General features: G+C 41.3%; 1 protein-coding gene and 3 pseudogenes across 2 annotated transcripts in view; all 4 read right to left on the minus strand.

Annotated features, from left to right (window-relative positions):
* The window catches only part of SHCBP1L (SHC binding and spindle associated 1 like), a 48,850-nt gene extending 29,431 nt beyond the window's left edge, over positions 1-19,419 (minus strand). The window contains exons 1-6 of one of the 2 annotated variants that reach the window (XM_031935680.1): positions 18,744-19,190; positions 17,937-17,989; positions 17,330-17,479; positions 5,872-6,086; positions 5,004-5,090; positions 4,713-4,931 (exon numbers count right to left, since the gene is read on the minus strand). In XM_031935680.1, coding sequence (XP_031791540.1) covers positions 4,713-4,931; positions 5,004-5,090; positions 5,872-6,086; positions 17,330-17,458 — 650 coding nt within the window. In that variant the 5' untranslated portion in view covers positions 17,459-17,479; positions 17,937-17,989; positions 18,744-19,190. Of the gene's footprint in view, positions 1-4,712; positions 4,932-5,003; positions 5,091-5,871; positions 6,087-17,329; positions 17,480-17,936; positions 17,990-18,743 lie in introns of both variants that reach the window. The other variant, XM_023203484.3, reaches the window with a different exon arrangement.
* On the minus strand, positions 7,582-7,935 carry LOC111536953 (annotated as a pseudogene).
* Positions 19,420-21,066: 1,647 nt separating the features above from the next.
* LOC111536897 lies at positions 21,067-21,870 on the minus strand (annotated as a pseudogene).
* Positions 21,871-24,669: 2,799 nt separating this feature from the next.
* The window catches only part of LOC111536896, a 13,410-nt pseudogene continuing 11,874 nt past the window's right edge, over positions 24,670-26,205 (minus strand).

Below are 26,205 nucleotides of genomic sequence, written 5' to 3' on the forward strand. Positions count from 1 at the left end.
TATGCTTTTTTGCTGTCTGTGTATCTTCTTTGGTAAGGTGTCTATTCAGATCTTTGCCCATTTTTAATTGGGTTGTTTGTTATGTTTGAGTTTTATGAGCTCTTTGTATATTTTAGACACAAATCTATCACATACATATTTTGCAAATATTTTCTCCTAATCTGTGGCTAGTTTTTTCATTCTCTTAATAGTGTATTTTTCAGAGCAGTTTTCAATTTTAACAAAGTCCAACTTATGACTTTTTTCTCTCACAGAACATATGGTATTGTTGTGGCACCTAAAAACCCACTGCCAAACACAAGAGTATCTATAATTTCCTACAAGTCTTATGGTTTTGAGTTTTATGTTTAGGTTTATGGACCACTTTGAGTTAATTTTTGTGAAAGGTCTGTATCTAGGTTCACGTTTTTGGATATAGATATTCAATTATTCCAGCACCATTTGTTGAAGAGAATATCCTTTATTACATTTCTTTCGCCCTTTGTCAAGTCAGTCTACTCTATGTGTGGATCCTATGGACTCTCTAATCTGGACTATATAAGGACTCTATTTATGGACTCTCTTTCCTTCCACTGATCTATATGTCTCTTTCATTAATCTATTCTTTCACCTATACCATACTCTTTTGATTACTACAGCTTCATAGTAAGTCTTAAAATCGAGTAGTAGTAGTCCTTCAACTTTTTGGCTATTCTAGGTTTCCTGCCTTTCCACATGAGTTTTAGAAACAGTTTGTCAATCTCTACAAAATATTTTGCTATGAATTTCACTGGGATTGCACTGGATCTACAGATCAAGTTGGGAAGAACTGACATTTTTTAAATATTGGGTTTTCCAATCTAAGAACATAAGATATCTCTCCATTTCTCCATTTATTGTCATCAGTGTATTGTAGCTTTCTGCATTATAGGTCCTATATTTTGTTAGGTATATACCTAAGTATTTCACATTTTTGGTTCTATTGTCAATAATTTTTAAAATTTAAAATAAATTGTTCATTGCTGGTTTATAAAAAAGCAGTTGATTTTTGAATGTTAACCTTGCTTCCTGTAAACTTGCTATACTCATTTATCGGTTTCAGGAGTTTTGTTCCTTTTTGATTCTTTGGGATTTTCTACATAGACAATTACGTCATCTGCAAATATAGTTTTATTTCTTCTTTTCCAGTCTGCAGACCTTTTGTTTCTTTTTCTTGTCTTATTGCATTATTTAGAACTTCTAGTATAAAGGTGAATAGGATTGGTAAGAAATTGTTAATCTTCCTGGAGAACCAAACCCTTTATCATCATGAAATGTCCCTTTTTATCCCTGATAATTGTCCTAGTTCTTAAAGCTGCTTCATCTGAAATTAATATAGCCACACCAGCTTTTTATTAATTAGCATGAGCATGAAATATCTTTCTCCATCCCTTTACTTTGAACGTATCTGAATCTTTATAAAGTGGGTTTCTTACAGATCACATATAGTTGGGTCTTGTTTTCTTAAATCCATTTTCATAATCTCTGCTTTTTTTATTTAGACCATTTACATTTAAAGTTATTTTGACATAATTAACATTTACCATATTGTAGCTGGTTTCTATTAATACAGAGGTTGCACCTATCCTTTGTTTCCTTTTTCCCTCCTTTTCTGCCTCTTCTAGTGTTTTGGTTGCTTTTTGGGTTTTTGTTTTTGTTTTTGTTTTTGTTTTTTTGAGACACAGTCTTATTCTGTCACCCAGGCTGGAGTGCAGTGGCATGATCTCAGCTCACTGCAACCTCCACCTCACAGGTTCAAATGATTCTCGTGCCTCAGCCTCCTGAGTAGCTGGGCATGCACCGCCACACCTGGCTAATTTTTATATTTTTAGTAGAGATGGAGTTTCGCCATGTTGGTCAGGGTGGTCTGGACTCCTGACCTCAGGTGATCCACCCACCTTGGCCTCCTAAAATGCTGGATTACAGGTATGAGCCACCACACCCAGCCCTGCCTCTTCTAGTTTTAATTTAGCATTTTATTTTGTTCCATTGTGTCTACTCTCTTAAATCAATTATACTTCCTTTTTAAAAAAAAAAAAAATAGTATTTGCCCGAGAGATTGCAACATATATTCTTAACTAATTTATGTCCACTTTCAAAAAACACTAAACTACTTCACATGTCATGAAGATACCATATAACAGAGTATTCCAATTCTATCCTCCTATCTTCTATGATATTGTTTCATTTACTTCAGTAATCCATAAGCTTTAATTACCTAATGAATCATTACTACTATTATGTTAAATAGCTATCTTTTAGATCAATCAACAATAAGAAAAATAGAGGCTAGACACAGTGGCTCACACCCATAATCTCAGCACTTTGGAGGTCGAGGTGGGAGGATCACTTGAGCCCAGGAGTTTGAAATCAGCCAGGGCAATATAGTGAGACCCTCTCTCCACAAAAATAAAAATAAAAAAATTAGCCAGGCATGGTGGCACACACCTGTGATTCCAGCTACTCAGGAGACTGAAATGAGAGGATCACTTGAGCCTGGGAAGTCAAGGCTGCAGTGAGCCATGATCACGTCAATGCACTCAAGCCTGGGTGACAGGGCAAGACCCTGTCTCAGAAAAATAAATAAATAAAATAATAATAAAATAATTTATGTTACCTTTATTCCTTTTCTCACATTGTTCCTTACTATATGCAGACATGAGTTTTTGTCATTTTTCTTCTCCCTGAAGAACTTCCTTTAACCTTTCTTGCAGAACAGGCCTACTAATGATAAACTCTCAGTTTTGTTTGTTTTGTTTTGTCTGAGCAAGTATTTCTTGCTCACATTTGAAGAATAATTTCACTAGATACAGAATTCTAGTTTGGTGGTTCTTACAACATTTTGAATATTTCTCTCCACTCTCATTTTCATAGTTCCTTCTGAGAAATTCTTGTTCACTATAGTAGGTAATGTGGGTTATTTCCTTTGGCTTCCTTCAAGATATTTTTTCTTTATTTGCAGCTTTATGCAGTTTAAATATGATATGCCTAGGTGTTGATTCTTTGATATTTATCCTATTTGGTGTTCTCTGAGCTTTGTGGATCTGTGGTTTTGTGTCTGTATTTAATTTTGGAAAATTCTCATCATTATTAATTCAAGTATTTCTTCTGATCCATTTGCTCTTTTTCTTCTTCTTCCGGTATTTCAGTTACAAATATGTTAACACCTTTTGAAACTCTCCCACGGTTCTTGAATGTTCTCTTCAGTTTCTTTCATTCTTTTTTCTTTGCATTTCAGTTTGGGAAGTTTCTATTTGACGAATCTTTAAACTCATTAATTCTTTCTTCCCACAATAATAGATCACGTACCCCAGTTATTGATGAATTTTAAATTCTCTGACTGATGAATTCCAAAATCATACCTGAGTCTCTTTGTGATACTTGCTTTGTTTCTCTGAACTGGTTTTTTCTTGCTTTTAGCATGCTTTATAATTTCTGTTGAAAGCCAAACATGACAAGTCAGGTAACAGAACAGGTTAAAAGGTCTTTAGTGTGAGGTTTTATATTAATCTGGCCAGGTTGTATTTAATGTATACTATAGCTGTAAGTGTCAGAAGCTTCAAATTCCTCTAGTTTCCTTGTTTTTGTCCCCCATCTTGTCTTTGTGCTTTTCCTTCTTTTTTTTTTGTGACAGAGTTTCGCTCTTGTTGCCCAGGCTGCAGTTCAATGGTGAGATCTCGGCTCACTGCAACCTCCGCCTCCCAGGTTCAAGCAATTCTCCTGCCTCAGCCTCCTGAGTAACTGGGATTACAGGCATGCACCACCACGCCCGGCTAATTTTGTGTTTTTAGTAGTGACGGGGTTTTCCATGTTGAGGCTGGTCTCAAACTCCTGACCTCAGGTGATCCTCCCACCTCGGCCTCCTAATGCTGGGATTACAGGCATGAGCCACCACACCAGGCCTATGCTGCTGCTGCTTCTTTTATTTTTTTCTTTTAAGAGACAGGGTCAAACAACAACAACAACAACAACAACAACAACAACAACAACAAAGAGACAGGGTCTTGCTCTGTTGCCCAGGCTGGAATGCAGTAGCATGATCAATGCTTACTGCAGCCTCAAACTCTTTGGCTCAAGTGATCCTCCTGCCTCAGCCTCCCAAGTAGTTGAGACTACTGGCACATGCCACCACATTTCTAGCTAAATTTTAAAAATCTGTTTGTTTATTGTAAAGATGGGACCTCAATATGCTGCCCAAGGCTGGTCTCAAACTCTTGGCCTCAAGTGATCCTCCTACCTTGTCCTCCCAAAGTGCTGGGATTACAGGTGTGAGCCACCATATCCAGCCTATCTTTATGCTTCTTTTAAAAACTGTTCTGTAGACAGACTCTGTCTATGTCTTGCTACTCTTTTAGCTATAATCCAGTTATCTTATTTGGTTCACATATTATATATAGAGGAGGTCTACTTCTTCCTTTCTTATGCTTTGGCCAAAATCAAAAGAGTTAAAATGAAAGATAAGGAAGGAAATGGATTAATGAGTTCTTTTGGTCCAAAAAAAACCAATGATTTTAGTGAATTCAGCTAATACAAACATAATTTTCCAATACTGATAATTGTACCTTGTGCTTACTTCATAAATTAGACATCTAATTTTATACTTCACTTTAATCAGAACATATACCACAAAATAAGTGCTATGATAAAATAACCATGTAAATTTTGCTTCTATTTGAAATAGAGCAAATTATTACCGGAGGCGTAAATCTTCCCACATTTTCAATAATCCACAGAGCATGACTATCTCATAGTATTTTTTCCAGCATTCAACAGCCTCTGCTGCAGATGGATCTTCTTTAATATTGCTCTGATACTCAACGAGTTCGACACGTTTGTTTTTATATTTCTCCAAAGTTTTTTTAAAACGTTGTGCAATAGGACCAGGTATTGTTCCATCCTGTATATCACACCACCTGAAAATTATCAACATAATTACAATGTTTATTTTTTCTAACGTGTGGCATAAGTTTATAAACTATACTTACAAATTAATTCTTTCTTCAATAAGTGCAGCATAATTCTCACAACTTTCTTCATCATCCCAGTCTCTCCAAAGAAAGTCATAAAAAAACCTACAATAAACCAAATTAAGATGACAATAATCAAAAAGAGCCACTACTGATTTAGAGCTAAACAGATATTCTGATGTCAGAATTCTCTACCTCAATCTTAATTCTTAAGCAAAATATTTTAAAATGACCTTTGAGTCAACTAAAATAAAAGGTAAAACTTTAAAAATTAGATGACTTGCATTTTATTTTAGGTTATGGTAAATGAGATAATGAGTGGGACTGTAAAATTCCGTTTCTAAATTTTATAGATTTTGGCTATCATTTGCTCAAAAAATAAATAATATGTAAGATACTACCAAATGTGTATGGGAGGAAAACATTAGAAAAACAAAAACATGCCACAAAAAATTCCGTATTTTGTTTGTGGATAGCTTCCCTCAAATTGTATCAACTTATAAGAAGCAATCATAATGTGAATGATGATATCCAGTATTTGTAATGCCTTTAAATTTGAGAAATGAATGCTAATAAATTTAAGATGCTTAAATATGAATAGAAGTTAATGTTACTTATTTCAAGAATTTTTTTAAATTTCATTTTTATAAAATTTAAGATTAAAAAATTGCAAACTTTTCATTACCTATATATAATGTTTCTGCAAGAAAATGTTTTTACTAAAAATTACAAATACAATTGTTAATTTAAAATGGACAAATTTAATCCAGCAGTAGTGAATGAAGATTAAATCAGTAAATGCTTATAAAGTGATTATATGAGCAAAACTTTTACATTAACTTTTGGATATGATAAATTTAACTTTCAAAAGTAAAGGCCCTAATACCTGACAACTTCCAAGGCCAAAGCAATATCATGTATATCAGTATCTTGTCCCTCAACAGGATACACTTCCAAAAGAGGCACACTGTGTTCCAGTTCCTCCAAAATGTCATCAACCAAATCTCTTGGAATATTTGCAATGTTGGAAGAAAAGGGCTCAGCAACAGAAACAGTAACTTTGAAACGAGATGATGAGTCTTGGTATGGTTCACAAGTTACCTAAGATAAATATCATAAGAGATGTAGTTACAAATACTAGTAAGCCACAGGATTTCTTTCTCATATATGAGCTCATTATAAAGTTTCTTCTTTTAAGTTTATGACTTCTTCAACAATCAACATATAGAATAATTATAGATCAGTATTAAATATACTATCAATAGTTTTTCAAACCCTACTTCTTAAACACATTTTTTTCAGTTTCATGAAAGGAATTCTGTATCTCCTACATTATTTGTTTCTAAGATTGAGTTGCCAGACTTTGAGATTTCATAAAACAGTGTGTATGTGTATATATATATGGCAGGGTCTTACTGTGTTGCTCAGGCTAGCGTGCAGTGGCTATTCACAGGTGTAATCATTGCACACTCATCCTCGAAGTCCTCAGCTCAAGCCATTCTCTTACCTCAGCCTCCTGAGGACCTGGGACTTCAGGAACATGCCACTGTGCCCAGCTAATATTATCGAAAAATTTTTGAACACATTTTGCCATAAAAGCATGTTAAATATAGTAAATCATAATTATAAGCTTCCAGTGGGCATCTAGCACATAGTAAGCACTGAATAAAGTAGCAAAATAATAAAAATGACAATGATAATAACGAAAAAACAAATAAACAAAATACCAAACAAAGAGCATGCTGAAAAAAAAAAAAAAAAAAGCCCTGCTATCTGTATTATGCCATTGGTGGAAGAATGGCTATTCAAACATGAAAAAAAAAAAAAAAAAAAAAAAAAGCAGAAAAGACATAAAGAGCAAAATTCTTTTTTTTTTCCAAAATTGAGATTTTATTGGTCGAGGATCAGTACAGACATTTCAATTTGTACACAATTCTTAACATACGTAATGAAAATCTAAAAAGCCACTTATTGTAATTCTTTTTAAAAATTATTCCAGTGACTTTCCAGCTTAAAATTTGGAAGCAAATTTTCCTTAAGAGGCTATCAAGTACCAGTATCTTCACATGTTGGTCAACTGTTACATACGGGCCACCAGTTCACAACTGAATAGCACCTACACTACATATTCAAATTTGTAAACTTTCACAGCACAGTAACAAAGTTATTAGGAAAACAGGACTAACAACCAAAGATGCTAGAGAGTGCACACAATTCTGACAGGGAGAGCCATGATCAAAGAGTGGTTTTCTTTAGGAAAAAATTCTACTAAACAACATGGGAATAGAAATAATTAAAAATGTTGAAGACAATAAATGCAGGACTGACTCCATATTGCCATTTAATATGCTTCGTATTATAGGATATAAAAACTAACCTCCCACCTGTGGAATGTTAAGCTGACACCCGAGACAGTCAAAGCCTCCCATAATTCAATATCCCACACTACTTTCCGGTTGTATCATGATTCCACCTCTTAAAAAAAAGCATTTACACTTAAAAAGTGGGATGAGGTGGGATTCCCTCCTTCTTAAAAATGTTTCTAGAGCTACTAAAAAATTGGCATTTACAAAATAGTTGATAAAAATATTCTTCTGGATTGCACAAGAAGGGAGACAGGGACCACTGGTAAGACATGGTGTATGGTATTAATCAGACTTGGCTTCTTTCTCTCCTGCTTCATGAGAGGCTGGACTCTCCTCAGTTTTCGTTTCCCTGTTTTCTGCAGGTAAATCTTCTTTGGTTTCTTGGTTAGCCACTTCGGCCTTTTTCCCTTTGCTCCCCTTTTCCCTTTTGTTTGCACATTTTTGTCTGAAGATTTATCCTTCGCTGCTGCCTTTTTCGGCTTCACTTCCACTTTTGCAGGAGGTTTAGCAGACAACCGCGCCGATCTCCTCTTGGGCTCTTCTTTGGTGGCCCCTTCGGCGGAGCTGACCATCCTCTTGGGCATCCTGGCGGCAGGGAGGGCGCCTGCCGGGTGCCTGCGGGCCGCGGGGCGCCCAGAGCCTTCGCGAAACTGGACTGCCTGGCCGCTGCCACTCCTCCTGCCTCCCGAGCTGCTGAGAGCCACCAAGAGTAAAATTCTTAAGTTGATTTAGCTTCATGAACAACATGCTATATTGTTTATTCATCTTATTTCACCATAGTATGGTGATACTTCCCTGCACTTGTCTGAAAATCAGTGCTTCAGAACCAAAGTTGATCGTTTTTTTAAAATTTAATAAATTACATATTAATACAAATTTCAAAATGTTGGCACAAATTAGTGTTAACACAAACACTTCCAAAATCTGTTCTGAAAATTTTCAAGTACAGCCAATGAAATTCTCTATTTTTTGGTAGAGTTATGTCAGAAAAAATTTTAAGTATCAGCAAGTGTTACCTCACCAGTACCTAAAACAATAATCATTTAAATACAGGAAATATTTTCAAATCACTAACCAAACTTTGAAATACAAAGTTTATAATTAATTAAATATAAATTCTATTCTTCAAAGAAGTTATGGGACAGAAGAAAACTTAGAAAATAGAATAACAATTTAAAACTGGGTGTTTGAAGATAATAAATGACCTGCAATCCATATTTGTGACAAGACAAAAATATATTTCCAAAGAATCATTATGAAATATGATACTGAGCTTTATATTTTAATATTTTAGTTCTCTCTCTCTCTCTTTTTTTTTTAAGAAACAGGGTTTTACTCTGCTGCCTAGGCTAAAGTGCATTGGCATGATCATAGCTCACTGCAGCCTTGAACTCCTGGGCTCAAGCAATCCTCTCCACTCAGCCTCCCAATTAGTTAGGACTACCTGTGCCACCACACTTGATTTCTTTTTCTTTTCTTTTTTTTTTTCGTTACAGACAGGGTCTCACTACGCTGCCTAGGCTGGTCTTGAACTCCTGGCCTCCAGTGATCCTGCTGCCTCAGCCTCTCAAAGTGCTAGGATTACAGGAATGAGCCATCATGCCTGGCCTAGTGTGGTTTTTTTTTTTTTTTTTTTTTTGGTTTTTTTTGAGACAGGGTCTCACTCTGTTGCCCTGGCTGGAGTGCACTGGCTCAATCTCAACTCACTGCAACCTCTGCCTCCCCGGTTCAAGTGATTCTCCAGCCTCAGCCTCCCAAGTAGCTGGGATTACAGGCATGTGCCACCACAGCCTGGCTAATTGTATTTTTAGTAGAGATGGAGTTTCACCATATTGGCCAGGCTGCTCTCAAACTCCCGACCTCAGGTGATCCACCCAACTCATCCTCCCAAAGTGCTGGGATTACAGGCGTGAGCCACTGCACCTGGCCTGGCCTAGTTTTGATTTTTTTCAGTATTATACATGCACACGGTTTAGAATCAAATAGCTGTACCAGGTTTTGTTATGAAAAATGGAATTCAGGCTGAGCGCGGTGGCTCACGTCTGTAATCCCAGCACTTGGGGAGGCTGAGGCAGGTGGATCACCTGATGTCAGGAGTTCAAGACCAGCCTGGCCAACGTGGTGAAACCCCGTCTCAACTAAAAAATACAAAAATTAGCCAGGCATGGTGGTGCATGCCTGTAATGCCAGCTACTCAGGAGGCTGAGGCAGGAGAATCGCTTGAACCTGGGAGGCAGAGGTTGCAGTAAACCGAGATCACATCACTGCACTGCAGCCTGGGCAACAGAGCAAGACTCCTTCTCAAATAAAGAAAGAAATAAATAAAAGAGGCCGGGCAGAGTGGTTCACGCCTGTAATCTCAGCACTTTGGGAGGCCGAGGCAGGCGGATCACCCGAGGTCAGGAGTCTGAGACCAACCTGGCCAAGATGGTGAAACCCTGTCTCTACTAAAAATACCAAATTAGCTAGGCATGAGCCTATAGTCCCAGCTATCCAGAAGGCTAAAACAGGAGAATCACTGGAACCCACGAGGCAGAGGTTGCAGTGAGCCAAGATCGCGCTATTGCACTCCAGCCTGGGCAACAGAGTAAGACTCCATCTCCCATCCAAGTACTAACCAGGCCCAACCCTGCTTAGCTTCCGAGATCAAACAAGATCGGGTGCCTTCAGGGTGGTATGGCCATAGATGATACTTCATCTCAAAAAAAAAAAGAAAGAAAAATATAATTCCTTGACAGTCTTCTATCACCCTCTAATTCTTGCTGCTCAGAGGCAACCATTTTTAACTCTTTTAGTTGATTGTTTTTTGACATTTATATCTTTGTATTTAAATAATATGCTTATATTGCTACTTAAAGTTTTGTTTACAGTTTTTGGCATTGGATATTGACTTCCAACTCTGAAAGATAAGAATTTAGTTGTCTCTTTCATTTTCCCTCATTTCCGTAATACACAATTTCCGTAATACACAATTCCATTTCTTGGCCTTTCATTCACCGGTATGTTATATCTTAAGTATTCATCATTTATCTTAATATGTTTGATAAATGTGATTCACAGGTGAGCCATATGGTATGAGTTGATTTTTCTTTCCTGCAAAAAATGTTGTTTTCCCAGCAGTCAATAATTGTATTGCTTTTTGTTTGCTCATTTTCTTTTCTTTCTTTCTTTCTTTTTTTTTTTTTTTTTGAGACAGAGTCTTGCTTTGTCATCCAGGCTAGAGTGCAGTGGTGTGATCTCGGGCTCACTGCAACTCCTCTGCCTCCTGGGTTCAAGCGATTCTCCTGCCTCAGCCTCCCATGTATCTGGAATTACAGGCGTGCGCCACCATATCCAGCTGATTTTTGAATTTTTAGTAGAGATGGGGTTTCACCATGTTAGCCAGGCTGGTCTCGAACTCCCAACCTCAGGCAATCCGCCCACCTTGGTCTCCCCAAAGTGCTGGGATTACAGGCGTGAGCCACTGCACCCAGCCATTTGCTCATTTTCTATGTGGCTTTCATTAATTTAGCCCCAAATTCCTTAAGTTGTAAAAATCTCTTTTCAATATGTTCAAAGCCAATAGATTGTGTTTGAAATAAAATACTGGTTTCATTTTATTTAAAGCACTCTTCCAGAGTTCTCTGACCAGTTCTTATCTGAACTGGCTCTCTAGGCCTGCTATGTACATAGCTGTTATCACTTTGCCATCATCCCAGGAATTCTCTTTGTTTTTCTCTTATGTTGTGGCTTCTCTACATTTTGAATCTGATGTCTTCATATTTCTTGATTATAGATGACATCCATTAACTTCCTAAGAAAGGGTGCATTGGACATAACTTTTGAGACTTCACATATTTGAAAATGTCTTTTTTCTACTCTTCACTTATAGTGTGACCAGGCATAAAATTATACGGTAGGATATCACTTTCCCTAAAACTTTTGAAAATATATTTTCATAGCTTTTTAAAACTAAGAATTACTTTCGAAAAGTCTGGACTGGGTGAGGTGGCTCACATCTGTAATCCCAGCACTTTGGGAGGCCGAGGCAGGAGGATGTCTTGAGGCCAGGAGTTCCAGACCAGCCTGGTAAACATAGTGAAACCCCGTCTTTATTAAAAATACAAAATTAGCTGGGTATGGTGGCGCATGGCTGAGGCATGAGGATTGCTTGAGCCTGGGAAGTGGAGGTTGCAGTGAGCCAAGACTGCACCACTGCACTTCAGCCTGGGCAACACAGTAAGACACCGTATTAAAAAAAACAAAAAACAAAAGGCTGGGCGCGGTGGCTCACACCTGTAATCCCAGCACTTTGGGAGGCCGAGGTGGGTGGATCACGAGTTCAGGAGGTTGAGACCATCCTGGTTAACACGGTGAAACCCCGTCTCTACTAAAAATACAAAAAATTAGCCAGGCGTTGTGGCAGGCGCCTGTAGTCCGGGAGACTGAGGCAGGAGAATGGCGTGAACCCAGGAGGCGGAGCTTGCAGTGAGCAGAGATCGTGCTATTGCACTCCAGCCTGGGAGACAGAGTGAGACTCCTTTTCAAAAATAAAACGAAACAAAAAAATAAAAGGTCTGATGTCTGATGCCATTCTACCTCTTGATTCTTTATATAAACCTATCTTTTTTCTCTCCGGAATCTTACTGAACCTTCTCTTTGGCCCCAGTATTCCCAAACTTCACTATGTGCTGGACACTAAGTGGGCCCTTTCAGTCTACAAATGTATGTCCTTTGGTTCTGAGAAACTTTTACAATTTGACAATTTGCTTTCTTCTGTTCTTGCCACCAACCTCTTCCCCCATCTCTCTTCTCTCTTCCTTTCTTCTCCTCCTCATCTCCTCTTCACTGGTTGATCCACCCAGGCTCTTTCTGTGGTCAGTCAGTATCATTAAGTCTTTTTTTTTTTTTTTAAACATATGATCATACAAAAATATTTCAAATCTTATTCCTGGAGGGCTATGCCTTAGTTGCCTGTGTTCTAGAAGCACAGTTGGAGGGTAGAAGATAGAGGATCCCAACATTCAGTACCAGTAAATTTTAATGCAATTCCCTTCTTCCAGTGGGAGTACTCCCACCCTTAACAATGCTTCTCAAGTTGGCTTCTTAAATTTGTAGGTTTATATCTTTTGCCAAATTTGGCAAATTTCTGCCATTCTTTGAATATTTTTTAGCCCTCCCTCTTTCTTCTCTCCTTCTGGAACTCTGAAGACATGAGTGCTAGGTCTTTCGTTATAGTCCAACATGTCCCTGAGGTTCTGTCCTTTTAAATCTATTTTCTTTATGGTGTTAAGATTTGATAATTTCTATTTTTCTATCTTCAAGTACAATAATTTTCTGTCTTCATCCTGCTTTTTGTGGTTGCTGTTTTACACATGTTGATGTTTCCAGGTTGTTAGCTCTTCTAGTACCCCATCTAGAGTATATGATGCAAAGAAAAGCCCAGGTGGCTGGGTGCGGTGGCTCACACCTGTAATTTCAACACTTTGGGAGGCTGAGACGGGTGGATCACGTGAGGTCGAGAGTTTGAGACCAGCCTGGCCAACATGGTGAAACCTTGTCTCTACTAAAAATACAAAAATTAGCCAGGCGTTGTGGCTCACGCCTATAATCCCAGCTACTTGGGAGGCTGAGGCAGGAGAATCACTTGAACCCGGGAGTTGGAGACTGCATTGAGCCGAGATCGCGCCACTGTGAAAAAGCGAGACTCAGACTCAAAAAAAAAAAAAAAAAAATCACCATGATCACCTTAACACCTAAATCCTTTTCTGCATTTCTACACTTGGATCTTAGGCAAAAGGCCAAGAAACCATGTTTTTCCACATTTCTGATTTTCATAGAAGAAATTTCCAGAAATAAAGTGCTAGTTTAAAGTTCTTGATATATTTTGTCAAACTGCTTTGTACAGAAGTTATAAAAAAGTTTTCTTAATTTCTGGACCATTTTATAACCAAAATTAAGGACATGCTAGATTTCCTTCCAATCAAGTACAGTTGACCCCTGAACAACACATGTTCCAACTGGATTGGTCCACTTATATGCGTATTTCCTTCGCCTCGGCTACCCTAGCAACAGCAGGACCAACTCCTCTTCTTTCTCTTCCTCCTTCACAGCCTATTCAGCACAAAGACAACAGAAATGAAGATCTTTATCATGATCTATTTCTATATAATGAATAGTAAATACATTTTTCTCTTTCTTATGTTTTTTCTTTTATGAGACAGGGTCTTGCTCTCAAATTTCTTGCCTCAGCCTCCCATGCAGATAGGACTATACGTGTGCACCACCACCCAGCTCATGTTAAAATTTTTAGTAGAGATGAGGTCTTGCTATGTTGCCCAGGTTGGTCTCAAAGTCCTGACTTCAAGCGATCCTCCTGCCTTGGGCTCCCAAAATGCTGGGACTATAGGCACAGACCCCTGTGCCCTGCCTTTACAATTTTCTTAATAACATTTTCTTTTCTTTAGCTTACTTTATTGTAAGAATATAGTGTTCATCATATTTATGACATACAAAATATGTGTTAATCAACTGTGTATGGTATCAGCAAGGCTTCCAGTCAACAGTAGGATATTAGTTAAGTATTTGGGAAGTCAAAAGTTATATACAGATTTTTGACTGTGCAGGGTCCTGCACTGTTCAGGAGTCAACACTATGTTTCTAAGTTTTTTATTTGTTGGTTGGTTATTGTATGAATTCATGTTAGGCAGAATAATGGCCCCCAAAGACGTCCATGCCCTAATCCTTGGAAATCTGTGAATATGTTACCTTACATGGGAAAATGGACTTCACAGAAGTGATTACAACTAAAGACATTGAGATGTGGAGGTCATCTTGGATTACCCAGTTGGGCCCATTCTAATCATGAGTCTGTTAAAAGGGGACTGCCTTTTTAGCCTGCAGTGAACCAGAAAGATGCAATGTGAGAAGGACATTGAAGATGGAGGAAGAGGGCCACAAGCCACAGAATGCAGGCTGCTTCTAGAGGTTAAAAAAGGCCAGGAAACAGATTCTCCCACACAGCCTCCATAAAGGTATGCAGCCTTGCATATACCTTGATTTTAGCTCAGTTAGGCCCATGTCAGACTTCTGACCTACAGAGTTGTAAGATAATAAATTTGTATTGTTTGAGCAACTGAGTGTGGTAATTTGCTGTGGCAGCAATAGAAAACTAATATAGCATCTAAAGAAAAAGCAATTGGGGGTCCATAGGAATAAATTATTGTGAAATCAGAACAAAGAGCATTATATAGCATTATTAATACTTCAACTGAAGTAAGACTAAAGAAGGAGAGTCAGATAAAACAACAATATGAATTGTGCAGCACTATTTCAAGACATCCCAAGAGCTGCTCTCCCTTGTTTTTCTGCCACAAAAGAATTAGAATCTGCCAATATACTGCTCTTCTTTTACCTCTGTTCTCATGTTTCATCTTGTCTTCCTAACATTTAGAGGACATTACTAGACCCTCACAGATTCTAAAGCAAGGCAGAGACAGATTAAATAATCAATGTATTGCAGGTAAAACCTTAGATTGATAGAACTTACAGGTAACCTAATCCACTGAGTTTCCATGGAACTTTAGAGATCTTGAAAAGTTTTATGGAGTGTAGGGGCTATCATGAGGTATTGAGAGAGGTGCTAAGACACCATCATCCATTTCAATCAGAAATGTTCTACTTTAATGTTAAGCTTCCACATAAAACCTGATTGAAAAAAAACCCACAAACTTATACTGCTAAAACAAACAAACAAACGAACAAAATAAAGCCAGATGAAAACCATTTTTATCCAGATGAAAAAAAAATCCAGAGAAGTTGTGAAAGATCTAGGTAAAGCTACTTAAAGTCTGAAAATGAGCAAACCTCTAAAAAACAGAGTACTACTGGCTGGGCATGGTGGCTATGCCTGTAATCCCAGCACTTTGGGAGACTGAGGTGGGTGGATCACTTGAGGTCAGGAGTTCAAGACCAGCCTGGCCAACATAGTGAAATCTTGTTTTTACTAAAAATACAAAAATTAGCCAGGTGCGGTGGTGAACACCTGCAGTCATAGCTACTCAGGAGGCTGAGGTGGGAGGATTGCTTGGAACTGAGGAAGAGGTTGCAGTGAGCTGAGATGGCACCACTGCACTCCAGCCTGGGCAACAGAGTGAGACCTTATCTTAAAAAGAAAAAAAAGGAAAGGAAAAGAAACAGAGTATTACTGAAAAATTAACTAATAGAGTCTTATTGAAAAATTAACTAATCCCAAGAATCTTTTTTTTATTATTATTTTTTTTTTGAGACAGAGTCTCACTCTGTCGCCCAGGCTGGAGTGCAGTGGCCGGATCTCAGCTCACTGCAAGCTCCGCCTCCCGGGTTTACGCCATTCTCCTGCCTCAGCCTCCCGAGTAGCTGGGACTACAGGCGCCCGCCACCTCGGCCGGCTAATTTTTTTTAGAATCCCAATAATCTTTTACATTCCTTTGTAATCTCTATGACTGAAAATATGAAATTCTTTTTTTTTTTTTTGAGATGGGGTCTCACTATGTCCCCTAGGCTCACTACAACCTCTGCCTCCCAGGCTCAAGTGATCCTCCCACCTCAGCCTCCTGGGTAGCTGGGAACACAGGTGTGTGCCTGTTTTCTTTGGTAGAGATGGGGGGGTTTCACCATGGTGCTCAGGCTGGTCTCGAACTCCTGAGCTCAAGTGATTCACCTGCCTTGGCCTCCCAAAGTGCTGGGATTACAGGCATGAGCCACCACACCCAGATGCCATTCTTTATCTGTAAAACTGACACTGACTTTTCCATAGAACATATGTTTTAAAATTGTTTTCAAGTAGTATATAACACAATGAGTTACATAAGTTTTTCTTGTATCCAAAAATACAGATTTAAATGATCTATCTGGGGCAAGGGTATCATTTGTGATTATAAATATTAATTTCTATATAAGGATAATTGACCTTTAACAGAATCAAACATGCCACAATGTTTAGCCTACAGCCTAACAAAGAAAAATCTTATTAGGGCTGGGCGCAGTGCCTCATGCCTGTAATCCCAGCACTTTGGGAGGCTGAGTCAGGCAGATCACGAGGTCAGCAGTTCGAGACCAGCCTGGCCAACATGGTGAAACTCCTTCTCTACTAAAGATCACAAGGTCAGAAGTTCAAGACCAGCCTGGCCAACATGGTGAAACCCCGTCTCTACCAAAGATACAAAAAATTAGCTGGGCGTGGTGGCATGTGCCTGTAATCCCGGCTACTTGGTTGGCTGGGGCAGGAGAATCGCTTGAACCCGGGAGGCGGAGGTTGCAGTGAGCCGAGATCACACCACTGCACTCCAGCCTGGGAGACAGGGCAAGACTCTGTTTCAAAAGAAAAAGAAAAGAAAAGAAAAGAAAAATCTTATCAGATAAAGTCTTGGAAGATATTATACTAAAAGGGTACTTTTCTTTTCTTTTTTTTTTTTTGTGAGACAGAATCTCGCTCTGTCGCCCAGGCTGCACAATCTTGGCTCACTGCAAGCTCTGCCTCCTGGGTTTACACCATTCTCCTGCCTCAGTCTCCCAAAAAAGGGTACTTTTCAAAGGAAAAATATTTCAAATTTTGCCAGTAGTTTTCTGATCCATTTCTTTTTCTTTCCTCATCTGAAGTAAACTTCATAATTCAGATAAATGAAGATTAAAGGAAAAAGACAGAAAAAGAAGTCCCAAATTTGTTAAAGACTAAATTACTAATTTTATAAGAAATGCACTTTTGTTATTTTTACATTATTTGAGCAAAAACTAGGCTAATAAATATTGTCTGATACTACTAGATTCCATTTAATAATAATGGTTTATAGGCACTAATATCCCTCTTACCTTCTTTTTACACGATTAATTTTCTCAGAGACTTAAAACAGAAGTAAAATGTGTCAACTCTTGTGTATCAATCTCCAAATAATAAAGTCATATTTTAGTCTTTGAAAAAACTGATTCAAAAAGAACAAAGATCAAATAAAATTTATTTACCTCAACCAGTATACCAACAAAAGGGATAGAAGCTTCTTCATATTTCACAAAGAATACGTTGGGATTAGTCTTCCAGACTCCAAGCCATTTGTCTTTCAACTTTAATTTTTCTGATAGGTATTTACCCATAACTTCATCAGCATCTTCTGCCTAATAAGAGAAAAAAATGTATATATGTATAAATATATGAAATCATAGATTTTTAACTTTTTTAATGGATTTCTATTTTCAAATGGAACCAATATAGCCTTAAATAATGAACGACCTGGAAAGTTACAGATTTTAACTGAAAACACATCTAGTGGAAAACACGACCAACAAAAAATTAAACTTAAAAGAGATCTATTCACTGGAATAATTCATAGATAAGACAGCTAGTTATTGTTTATGTCTTAATTTTCAACTTTTTATAAATATCACTGCAATGAATATGCAGGTACACAAATTCTTCTGCTACAACTTAAAAAACTAGGTTAGAAACATGAAATATTTGCTCTATTCTGTTTTATCAGATACGTATTTTCTATATTTAAAAAATCATGCCACCAGGCACGGTGGCTCAGGCCTGTAATCCCAACACTTTGGGAAGCCGAGGCGGGCGGATCACCTGGGGTCGGGAGTTCGAGTCCAGCCTGACCAACTGGAGAAACCCCGTCTGTACTTAAAAAAAAAATACAAAATTAGCCGGGCGTGGTGGCGGTGCCTGTAATCCCAGCTACTCGGGAGGCTGAGGCGGGAGAATCGCTTGCACCTGGGAGGCAGAGGTTGCAGTGAGCCGAGATTGCGCCACTGTACTCCAACCTGGGCAACAAGAATGAAACTCCGTCTCAAAAAAAAAAAAAAAAAAAAAAAAATATATATATATATATATGTATACACACACACACACACATATACACACACACATGCACACACACACACACATATATATGCACACATGCGCGCGCGCACACACACACACACACACACATATATATATATATCATGCCGCCTTGTGGACTGCTGAGTGGGGAAGTACTCTTAATTTCTAGCATTCTAGTGTAAAAGTCAAGGCTAAGTGATCTTACTCATGTTTGCGCATTAACTGTTAAATAAAGGTACCAAGACTCATGCCTGTGCAATGATAAGGCCAATATATCTTCATTTTTTAGGAGCTCTCAGAAAATTCTCTCAGGGCTGTTCCGTTAACTGACGAATTTTGTCGGAAACTCGAACCTTAACTCCTCTGGGGCACGACGCGGGCACCTCTAACAAGGTGAACGCTCTACACAGGTTGACTCTATTTAATTTTTTGAAACGCAGGTTTTCGCTGTGCCCTGTGGACCCCCATCCGCCTAAGAGGGAAGCCCCAGATGCCTGTCCCCAGGCCCCGGCGAGCTTCTGACCGTCGTCTTCCTGCCCTGGATCCGCTCACCTTACAGTCCTGCAGCACTTGGTCGCAATACAGCGACACCTTCTCGTCCCGCCACATCCCCCTCATACGGGACCCGCAGACTGGGGGCAGGAGCTGCGCCTCCTCTTCATCCTCAGGCACTGACGGCAGGGGCTCCTCTTCCTCCTCCTCGGCCGCCTCTCCCGGGTCCTCGGCCTGAGCCGCGGGCAGGCGCTGGAGCCGCAGCCTGGCCGCCTCCCGGCCCGCTTTCCCCTTCACCTGGCGAGGGAAGGCCACCACCGACCGCACTGGGATCGCGGTGCCCTTCAGGGTGGTCGCGGCCGCCGTGTCCCCGGGGACAGCGGAGGCAGCCTTCTCGCCTCGCCTGACCGGGCTGATGGTGCGGAATGAATCCGCGGGCACCGAGGCCCTGGAGGCCGACGCCATCGACGCCATCTCCTCAGCAGCCCGAGGGCCTGCGCAGCCGTTGGCCACTTTTCCCGCCCTCGGCAGCTCTGGCCGGTAGGTGCGCTGCGCTTCAGGCCCTCAACGAGCGGCGGCTCGAGGGAGTACGGTCCGATGGGGTGTTGCGGCTCGGGGAAGGATGTGGGGCACGGCCCAGGGCTAGGGGGCGCGGGGCCTGAGGGTAGAGCGCGGGGACCTGCGGAGGCGGTCAGGGTGCTGGGGGGGCGCTGCTGAGAGCGGAGTGGGAGGGGGCAGAGTGCCTGGGCTCAGAACAGGGGTGGGGGGCCCGGGGCAATGTTGGGTGCGGCTCCGTGTGGAACCCCCACCAGGTGCCGCTCACACCAGAAGGTGCCAGTTGAGCCCCAACGCACTGGCTCTAAACCCAGCCCTTTCTCTCCCCCAGGGGAGGTTTCCTTAGGGTCCTCATACTTTCAGGGTGATTACGAGTCACCCTCCAGGTCATCAGGACCTAAAAAAAGGTGCCGGCTGCCACTCCACACACATGTAATTGCACAAACGAAGCCTGAAAGAAAATTTATTTTCATACTGGGAGGTGACACTAACTGGAACCCTCTGGTTATTAGTAGAGGAAACCCTAGTGACAAATCCAGCAGCCTAGATTTCCCTCTCAGCCCCCACCTATTACAGGGTTCACCAAATAAGATTTCCTTTACATTTTAAACAGCACTCTCACTTGTCGCCAAGATGTGGTAATACCAAGAAGTTAGTCTGTTTTTTTGTCTCTGTTGTGCTATTCAAAATTCTCACATAAAAGATTATATTATGTAACTGTTAAACTGGACAACAACTTTCAGCTGCGAGTGATACGTGCAAACTATGAACATTTTCACGATAAAAGTCTGTTCAAGATCACACATTTTGGAGAACAACAGAGACCACTCACTTCTGGTATTTTACTGTTGAATGTATATTGAGCCAATTGGAATGAACGTTTGTTTACAGTCTAGCTGTGAAATACTGCACTGAAGCTGACAGCTCCCAAGGAGAACAGCATTGGGAAACACCTGCCTTCCTTCACACTCGTCTGGAAGAACACTATGTTAAATTCTGAGTTTATTTTGAGGAAAACATTAATATCATGTTACTGTAGTTTAGGGAATAATTACAACATGCCTCATGTTTCGACTCTGTTCTTACTTTATTCCTTTCGTTGAGTCCTAGACTTTGTTTATAACGATACTAATTCTGCATATTTCACTCACACACACACACACACACACACACAAAAGTTTTACTCTAGTGTTTCTTCAAAAAAGTTTGTTTTGATAAATTATGGGTTTTTTAAATTCTTAGGTTCTGAATAATAAAGACCCCCTGTCCTGGTCCAAAGTTTAAAAACAGCAACAGCTCCCTTTTCCTCCAAAAAGCAAATCTTTGTTAGAAATCTGTTACAAGCCACACAATGCATAGATGCCACAGTCACAGAGGTAAAAAACCAAATCCCTGCCCTCATAATCCTAATGAAAGATACAGATGGGTCAGTAGATGATTGTGTTTGGTAAGGACCATGCTTTTATTTATGTATATGTACATAAATAAAAATATATATTTATTTATACATGATTTATATTTATGTATATATACATGAAAAAATATATATATAAAATATATATATAGGAGAAAAGGACCTTTCTTCTCCGAAGAAGGGATACTTAAGTTGAGTTTTGAAAGCAACTTTTTTTTTCTTTTTTTTTGCCTCCCAAAGAAATTTAGCTTGTTTCTCCGACCTCCTGTCTTCTCCAGGATGCTTTGACAAATGGAATGCCATTGTCCCTTTTTCCTGCAATGACTCCCTTCTCCCTGGGTCCAACACAGAACTCCCACCGCCCAGGCTCAAGATCAGCTTTCATTTCCCCCCAATGGCCACTGTGTTTCTTGGTCATTCTTCAAGGGGTCTTTGTGTTCTCAACCTTCTCCTGTGTTCCCAAGTGGAAGCTCCGTTGGCTCGCCCTCTGGTCCTCTTCCTGCTGAGCCAGTCTTCAACCAGGAGTCACACCAGAGTCACCAGGACAAGGAAAGCTAGGCCCATCTGAAGGAGATTCTGGGCAGTGTGGTCTCAGAGGGCACAGTCTTTCTGGAGTCCCGTCTCTGTGGTTAAAAGGTAGGTGTCCCAAGAGCCAGAAGAGGTGGGGTCTGCATGTGCAAAGCTGGTGTTCTCAATGTCCCCTGTGACCAGGAGCTTCACCGGTTCACTGGGGAAAGACCACACATGGTTGTTATAGGAGCCAAAACATCGGTATGTCCCTCTGTGGGCTGTGGTCACAGGGCCCATGGGGAACTCCACCTGGAGATTCCCATATCTGCACTGTACGTGACTGGATCTTCCCTCCTGTTACCACCAGATCCAGAGAGTCACTGGTCCCTGACCAGAGCTCCCAGTCAGATAGAAGCAGCTGTACAGCCCTGCCGTGCGGGAGGTCATGACCAGGATGTGGAATTCAACTTTGTTAATCCATTCAGGGGGTTTTGGTCTCTCCATGGCAGAAAGGCTTCCTTCAAAGCACAGCTGGTATTCAACAGCCCCAGAATTTCCCCGGTAACAGATGGTCACCGGCTTTGCATTTGGAATCATGAAACTAGGTTCAGCCCAGATGATGGGTTTTGGGAGAGTCTGCTGCTGAGTACTAATCCTCTGACTCAGACACAGCCAGTGGCAGAGCAGGGCCGGGAGTGTAGAAGGCATCACTCAGATTCTGCCAGGCGAGTGCCAAGCAGCGGGGTGGAGACTGAGCCCAGCAGGCCAGGAGATGCACAGGATCTGGTGGGTGAGGCCCAGCACCCATCACCACGGGGCAGCTTTCACTTTGACTTTTTTCACGAGAAGGTTCACATCTCCTCTCCACCTCTGACCATGAGCCTACAGAAAGGCCATGGTCCCTATGACACATCTGACCATAGCTGTGGTCTAGCCAGCTCCTCTGATAATTGTCTGCTCAGCCTGAAATGCATTTCTGGGGCAACTTCTCAATTCTGCAATGTGGAAGTCATGCCCAGGGCATGGGTCAGTATACAGACCCATGATACTGCCTGAGAATCATAAAAATATGGGGGAATTTCACAATGAGATACCATCTCACACCAGTCAGAATGGCTATTACTAAAAAGTCAGAAATTAACAGATGCTGGTGAGATTGTGGAGCAAAGAAGAAGGTTTACACACTGTTGGTGGGAGTGTAAATTAGTTCAGCCACTGTGGAAAGCAGTTTGGAGATTTTTTGAAGAACTACAAATAGAATTACCATTCAGCCCAGTAATCTCATTCCTGGGTATATGTCCAAAGGAAAATAAATAATTCTACCAAGAAGACACATGCACTTGTATGTTCATTGAAGCACTTCATAATAGCAAAGACATAGAATCAACCCAGGTGCCCAACAGTAGTGCATTGGATTAGGAAAATGTGGTACATATACAGCATGGAATACTATACAACCATTAAAAGGCACAAGATTTTTGCAACCACATGGATGGAGGTGGAGGCCAATATCCTAAGCAAATCAACACAGAAACAGAAAACCAAATACCACATGTTCTCGCTTATAAGTGAGAGCTAAACATTGGGTACACATGAACACAAAGAAGGGAACAACAATCACTGGGGACTCCAAAAAGGAGGAGAGAAGGAGGGGGGCAAGACTTGAAAAACTATGTATTTGGTACTATGCTCACTAGTTGGGCAACTGGATCATTAAAAGTGCGCATGTATCTGCTGAATCTAAAAAAAATAAGTAAAAATAGGGAGTTTTTAACCTTGGCTCTTCTGTGTACAGCATGCACATGCTTGGATAAGTTAATTGGTTTTGTCAGAATGGAATGATAACACTATCTTCTTCAATGATCAGTTATAATGTTTCAATAAAATAAAATAAAAGTGAAAAGAAAAGCTTCCCACTTAAAGACTTACTAAGGGCTGGGCACGGTGACTCACGCCTGTAATCCCAACACTTTGGGAGGCTGAGGCAGGCGGATCACAAGGTCAGGAGTTAAACACCAGCCTGGCCAATATGGTGAAACGCCATCTCTACTAAAAATGCAAAAATTAGCCCGGAGTGGTGGCAGGCACCTGTAGTCCCAGCTACTTGGGAGGCTTAGGCAGGAGAATCACTCAAACCCAGGAGACAGAGGTTGCAGTGAGCTGATATCATGCCACTGTACTCCAGCCTGAGAGACAGAACGAGACTCTGTCTCCAAAAAATTAAAAAAAAAAAAAAATTCTCTACTAAGGTCGTGAAGATCTACGGTAAGAACAAATGTTCTATTTGTGAAATTGTTAAGAAGAAAAAAGTAATTGGTGCATATATAGGGTATGGTACTATGCACGCTTTCCAGCATCCACTGGGGCCTTGGAATGTATCCTAGTGGATACGGGGGACTGCAAAGAAATGTGCTAATTCAAAACAGTGAGCAACATTGGAGAGTCTCCCTGCAGGTACAAGAGGATGGACTGAGTGAGAAGTAGATTTCCCATATACTCTTGGGAGATGAATAACAACAGCAACAATTAGAGTGAAGAAAGCGCAATAGTAGAAAGGGATCCCTCTCTCTCTTTTTTTTTTTCCAAGACAGAATCTTGCTCTGTCACCCAGGCTGGAGTACAGTGGCGTGATCTTGGCTCACTGCAATCTCCACCTCCCCGGTTCAAGTGATTCTCATGCCTCAGCCTCCCAAGTAACTGGGACCATAGGCATGCACCACCATGTCTGGGTAATTATTGTATTTTTGGTAGATACAGGGTTTCACCATGTTGCCCAGGCTGGTCTCCGACTCCTGAACTCAAGTGATCCACCCGCCTCGGCGTCCCAAAGTGCTGGGATTACAGGAGTGAGCCACTGTGCCCAGCCTGATTCCTCTCTTTCTTCACCATCAAACTACTCTGTCCTATATGAGAAGAAAGGGGTGGAAGAGTTTTTCCCGCTCTTCCACGTAGTCCTGAGAAGTGAACATGCACAGCCCCTTTCCCTCTTCTTGACAGAAAAGCCTTGTCTCTTTCTCACTTCCCAAATTTGGCTTGACTCTCATGGTGTAGTCAACTTCTTGAAGTTTGCAGGATAAGATGTCAGGCAGGATGAGGGTTCAAGTACCAAGTCTCTTTTTTCAGTGCCTTCAAGTCTTAGCCCTAAATTCCAGAATGTCCTTCCTCCATCCAGCCAGTATTCATCCATTCTACTTGTCTAGATCGTCCCTACCCAAATGTCCTTATAACATTTTGAGGGATGGCATCATTCTCATTTGTCTATAACATCTTGCCTAGAACCATCGGTTTTACAGGCAGTACAAGAAGCACAATGCTGGCATCTGCTCAGCTTCTGGGGAAGCCTCAGGAAACTTTCAATCATGGCAGAAGGAAAAGAGGAAGCAGGCACATCTTACATGGCTGGAGCAGAAGCAAGAGAGCTAAAATAACTTTTATCGCTTTTTTTTTTAAACCTCTGAACTTTCTATTAGCCTCCTGCTCCCCAAAGAGTATCCTGCTTCTGCTGGCTTAATGTCTCAGAATTTTGGTGTCGTTGGTCTCCAGACACCACTTTGCCATCCACTATCCAGCGGGTGGTGGTCTTCTGAATGGTTTGCATGGAGCTGCTGCTGTCCAGGGTATCACCAAGATTGAAGTCCTCACCATCTTCCAGCAGGCCGTGGCAGGTGGTGATCTCAGCCTCCAGCTTGACTTTGATGTTCAGCAGGGCCTTGTACTCCTGGGCCTGGCACTGTCCCTCTGCCCGGGTCTGTGCTAGCTCTGACTCCAGGTGCAGCAGGATCCCATTGAGCTGCTCCATCTGCGGGGCATAGTGGGCCTCCGCCTCCCTCAGGCTGTTCTCTAAGCTGGCCTTCAGATTTCTCATGGAGTCCAGGTTGATCTCCAAGGACTGGACTGTACATCTCAGCTCTGTGATCGTCATCTCAGCAACTCCAACCTCGGTGGATTGCGTGGTAACCACTATGGTGCTCTCCTTAATCTACTGAGACCAGTACTTGTCCAGCTCCTCTCGGTTCTTCCAAGCCAGCCTATCATATTGGGCCCAGATGTCTGCCATGATCTTGGCAAGGTCCTGAGATTTGGGGGCATCTACCTCCAAGGTCAACCCAGAGCAGACAGTCTGGATTTGTAGGCCTTTTACTTCCTCTTCATGGTTCTTCTTCATGAAAAGCAGCTCCTCCTTGAGAGCCTCCATCTCTGTCTCCAGCCACAGCCAAATGACACTGGTGTCATCAATGGCCTTACAGAGCCCCTGGATGTCACTCTCCACAGACTGGTGCATGGCCAGCTCTGTCTCATACTTGACTCTAAAGTCATCAGCAGCAAGATGGGCATTGTCAATCTGCAGAACAATGTGGGCATTGTCCACAGTATTTGTGAAGATCTGAGCCCTCAGGTCCTTGATGGTCTTGAAGTAATGGCTCCAGTCTCTGATCTGGGTCCCTTCTTCTCCAGGTGCTCCCGGATTTTGCTCTCCAGCTTCTGGTTCTTGGTCTCCAGGCTCCTCACTCTATCCAGGTAAAAGGCCAAGCGGTGGTTCAGGCTTTGCATGGGCTCCTTTTCGTTCTGGATGCCTCCCATTCCTGCCAGACCCCCAGCCATCCCTGCGGCCAGGCCCCCGACCCCATGCCGCCCTGGAAGCTGGTGGAGCAGGACACGGAGATTTGGGAACCAGAGCCCCCGATGTCTGCATAGATGCTGTCTGTGCTGCTGACTGGCAGGGGGCCATAGCTGGGCGCCTAGACAGAACCCAGGGACTGGTAGTTAGTGGAGATGTAGCGAGTGGTGAAGTGAAGTTCATGCTGTCTGCAGAGGAGAGCAAGAGACAGGACTCAGGCTTTGCTGACGACCTACTTTTTACTAATTATGAAAGCAGTGCCTCTACCCTGAGCCAATTTGCACAATACAGGAAAGCATAAGAAAGAAGAAAACTTAGGCTGGGTGCGGTGGCTCAAGCCTGTAATCCCAGCACTTTGGGAGGCCGAGACGGGCGGATCACGAGGTCAGGAGATCGAGACCATCCTGGCTAACACGGTGAAACCC

The sequence above is a fragment of the Piliocolobus tephrosceles genome, chromosome 1 (genome assembly GCF_002776525.5).
Source record: "Piliocolobus tephrosceles isolate RC106 chromosome 1, ASM277652v3, whole genome shotgun sequence".
Lineage (NCBI taxonomy): Eukaryota > Metazoa > Chordata > Mammalia > Primates > Cercopithecidae > Piliocolobus > Piliocolobus tephrosceles.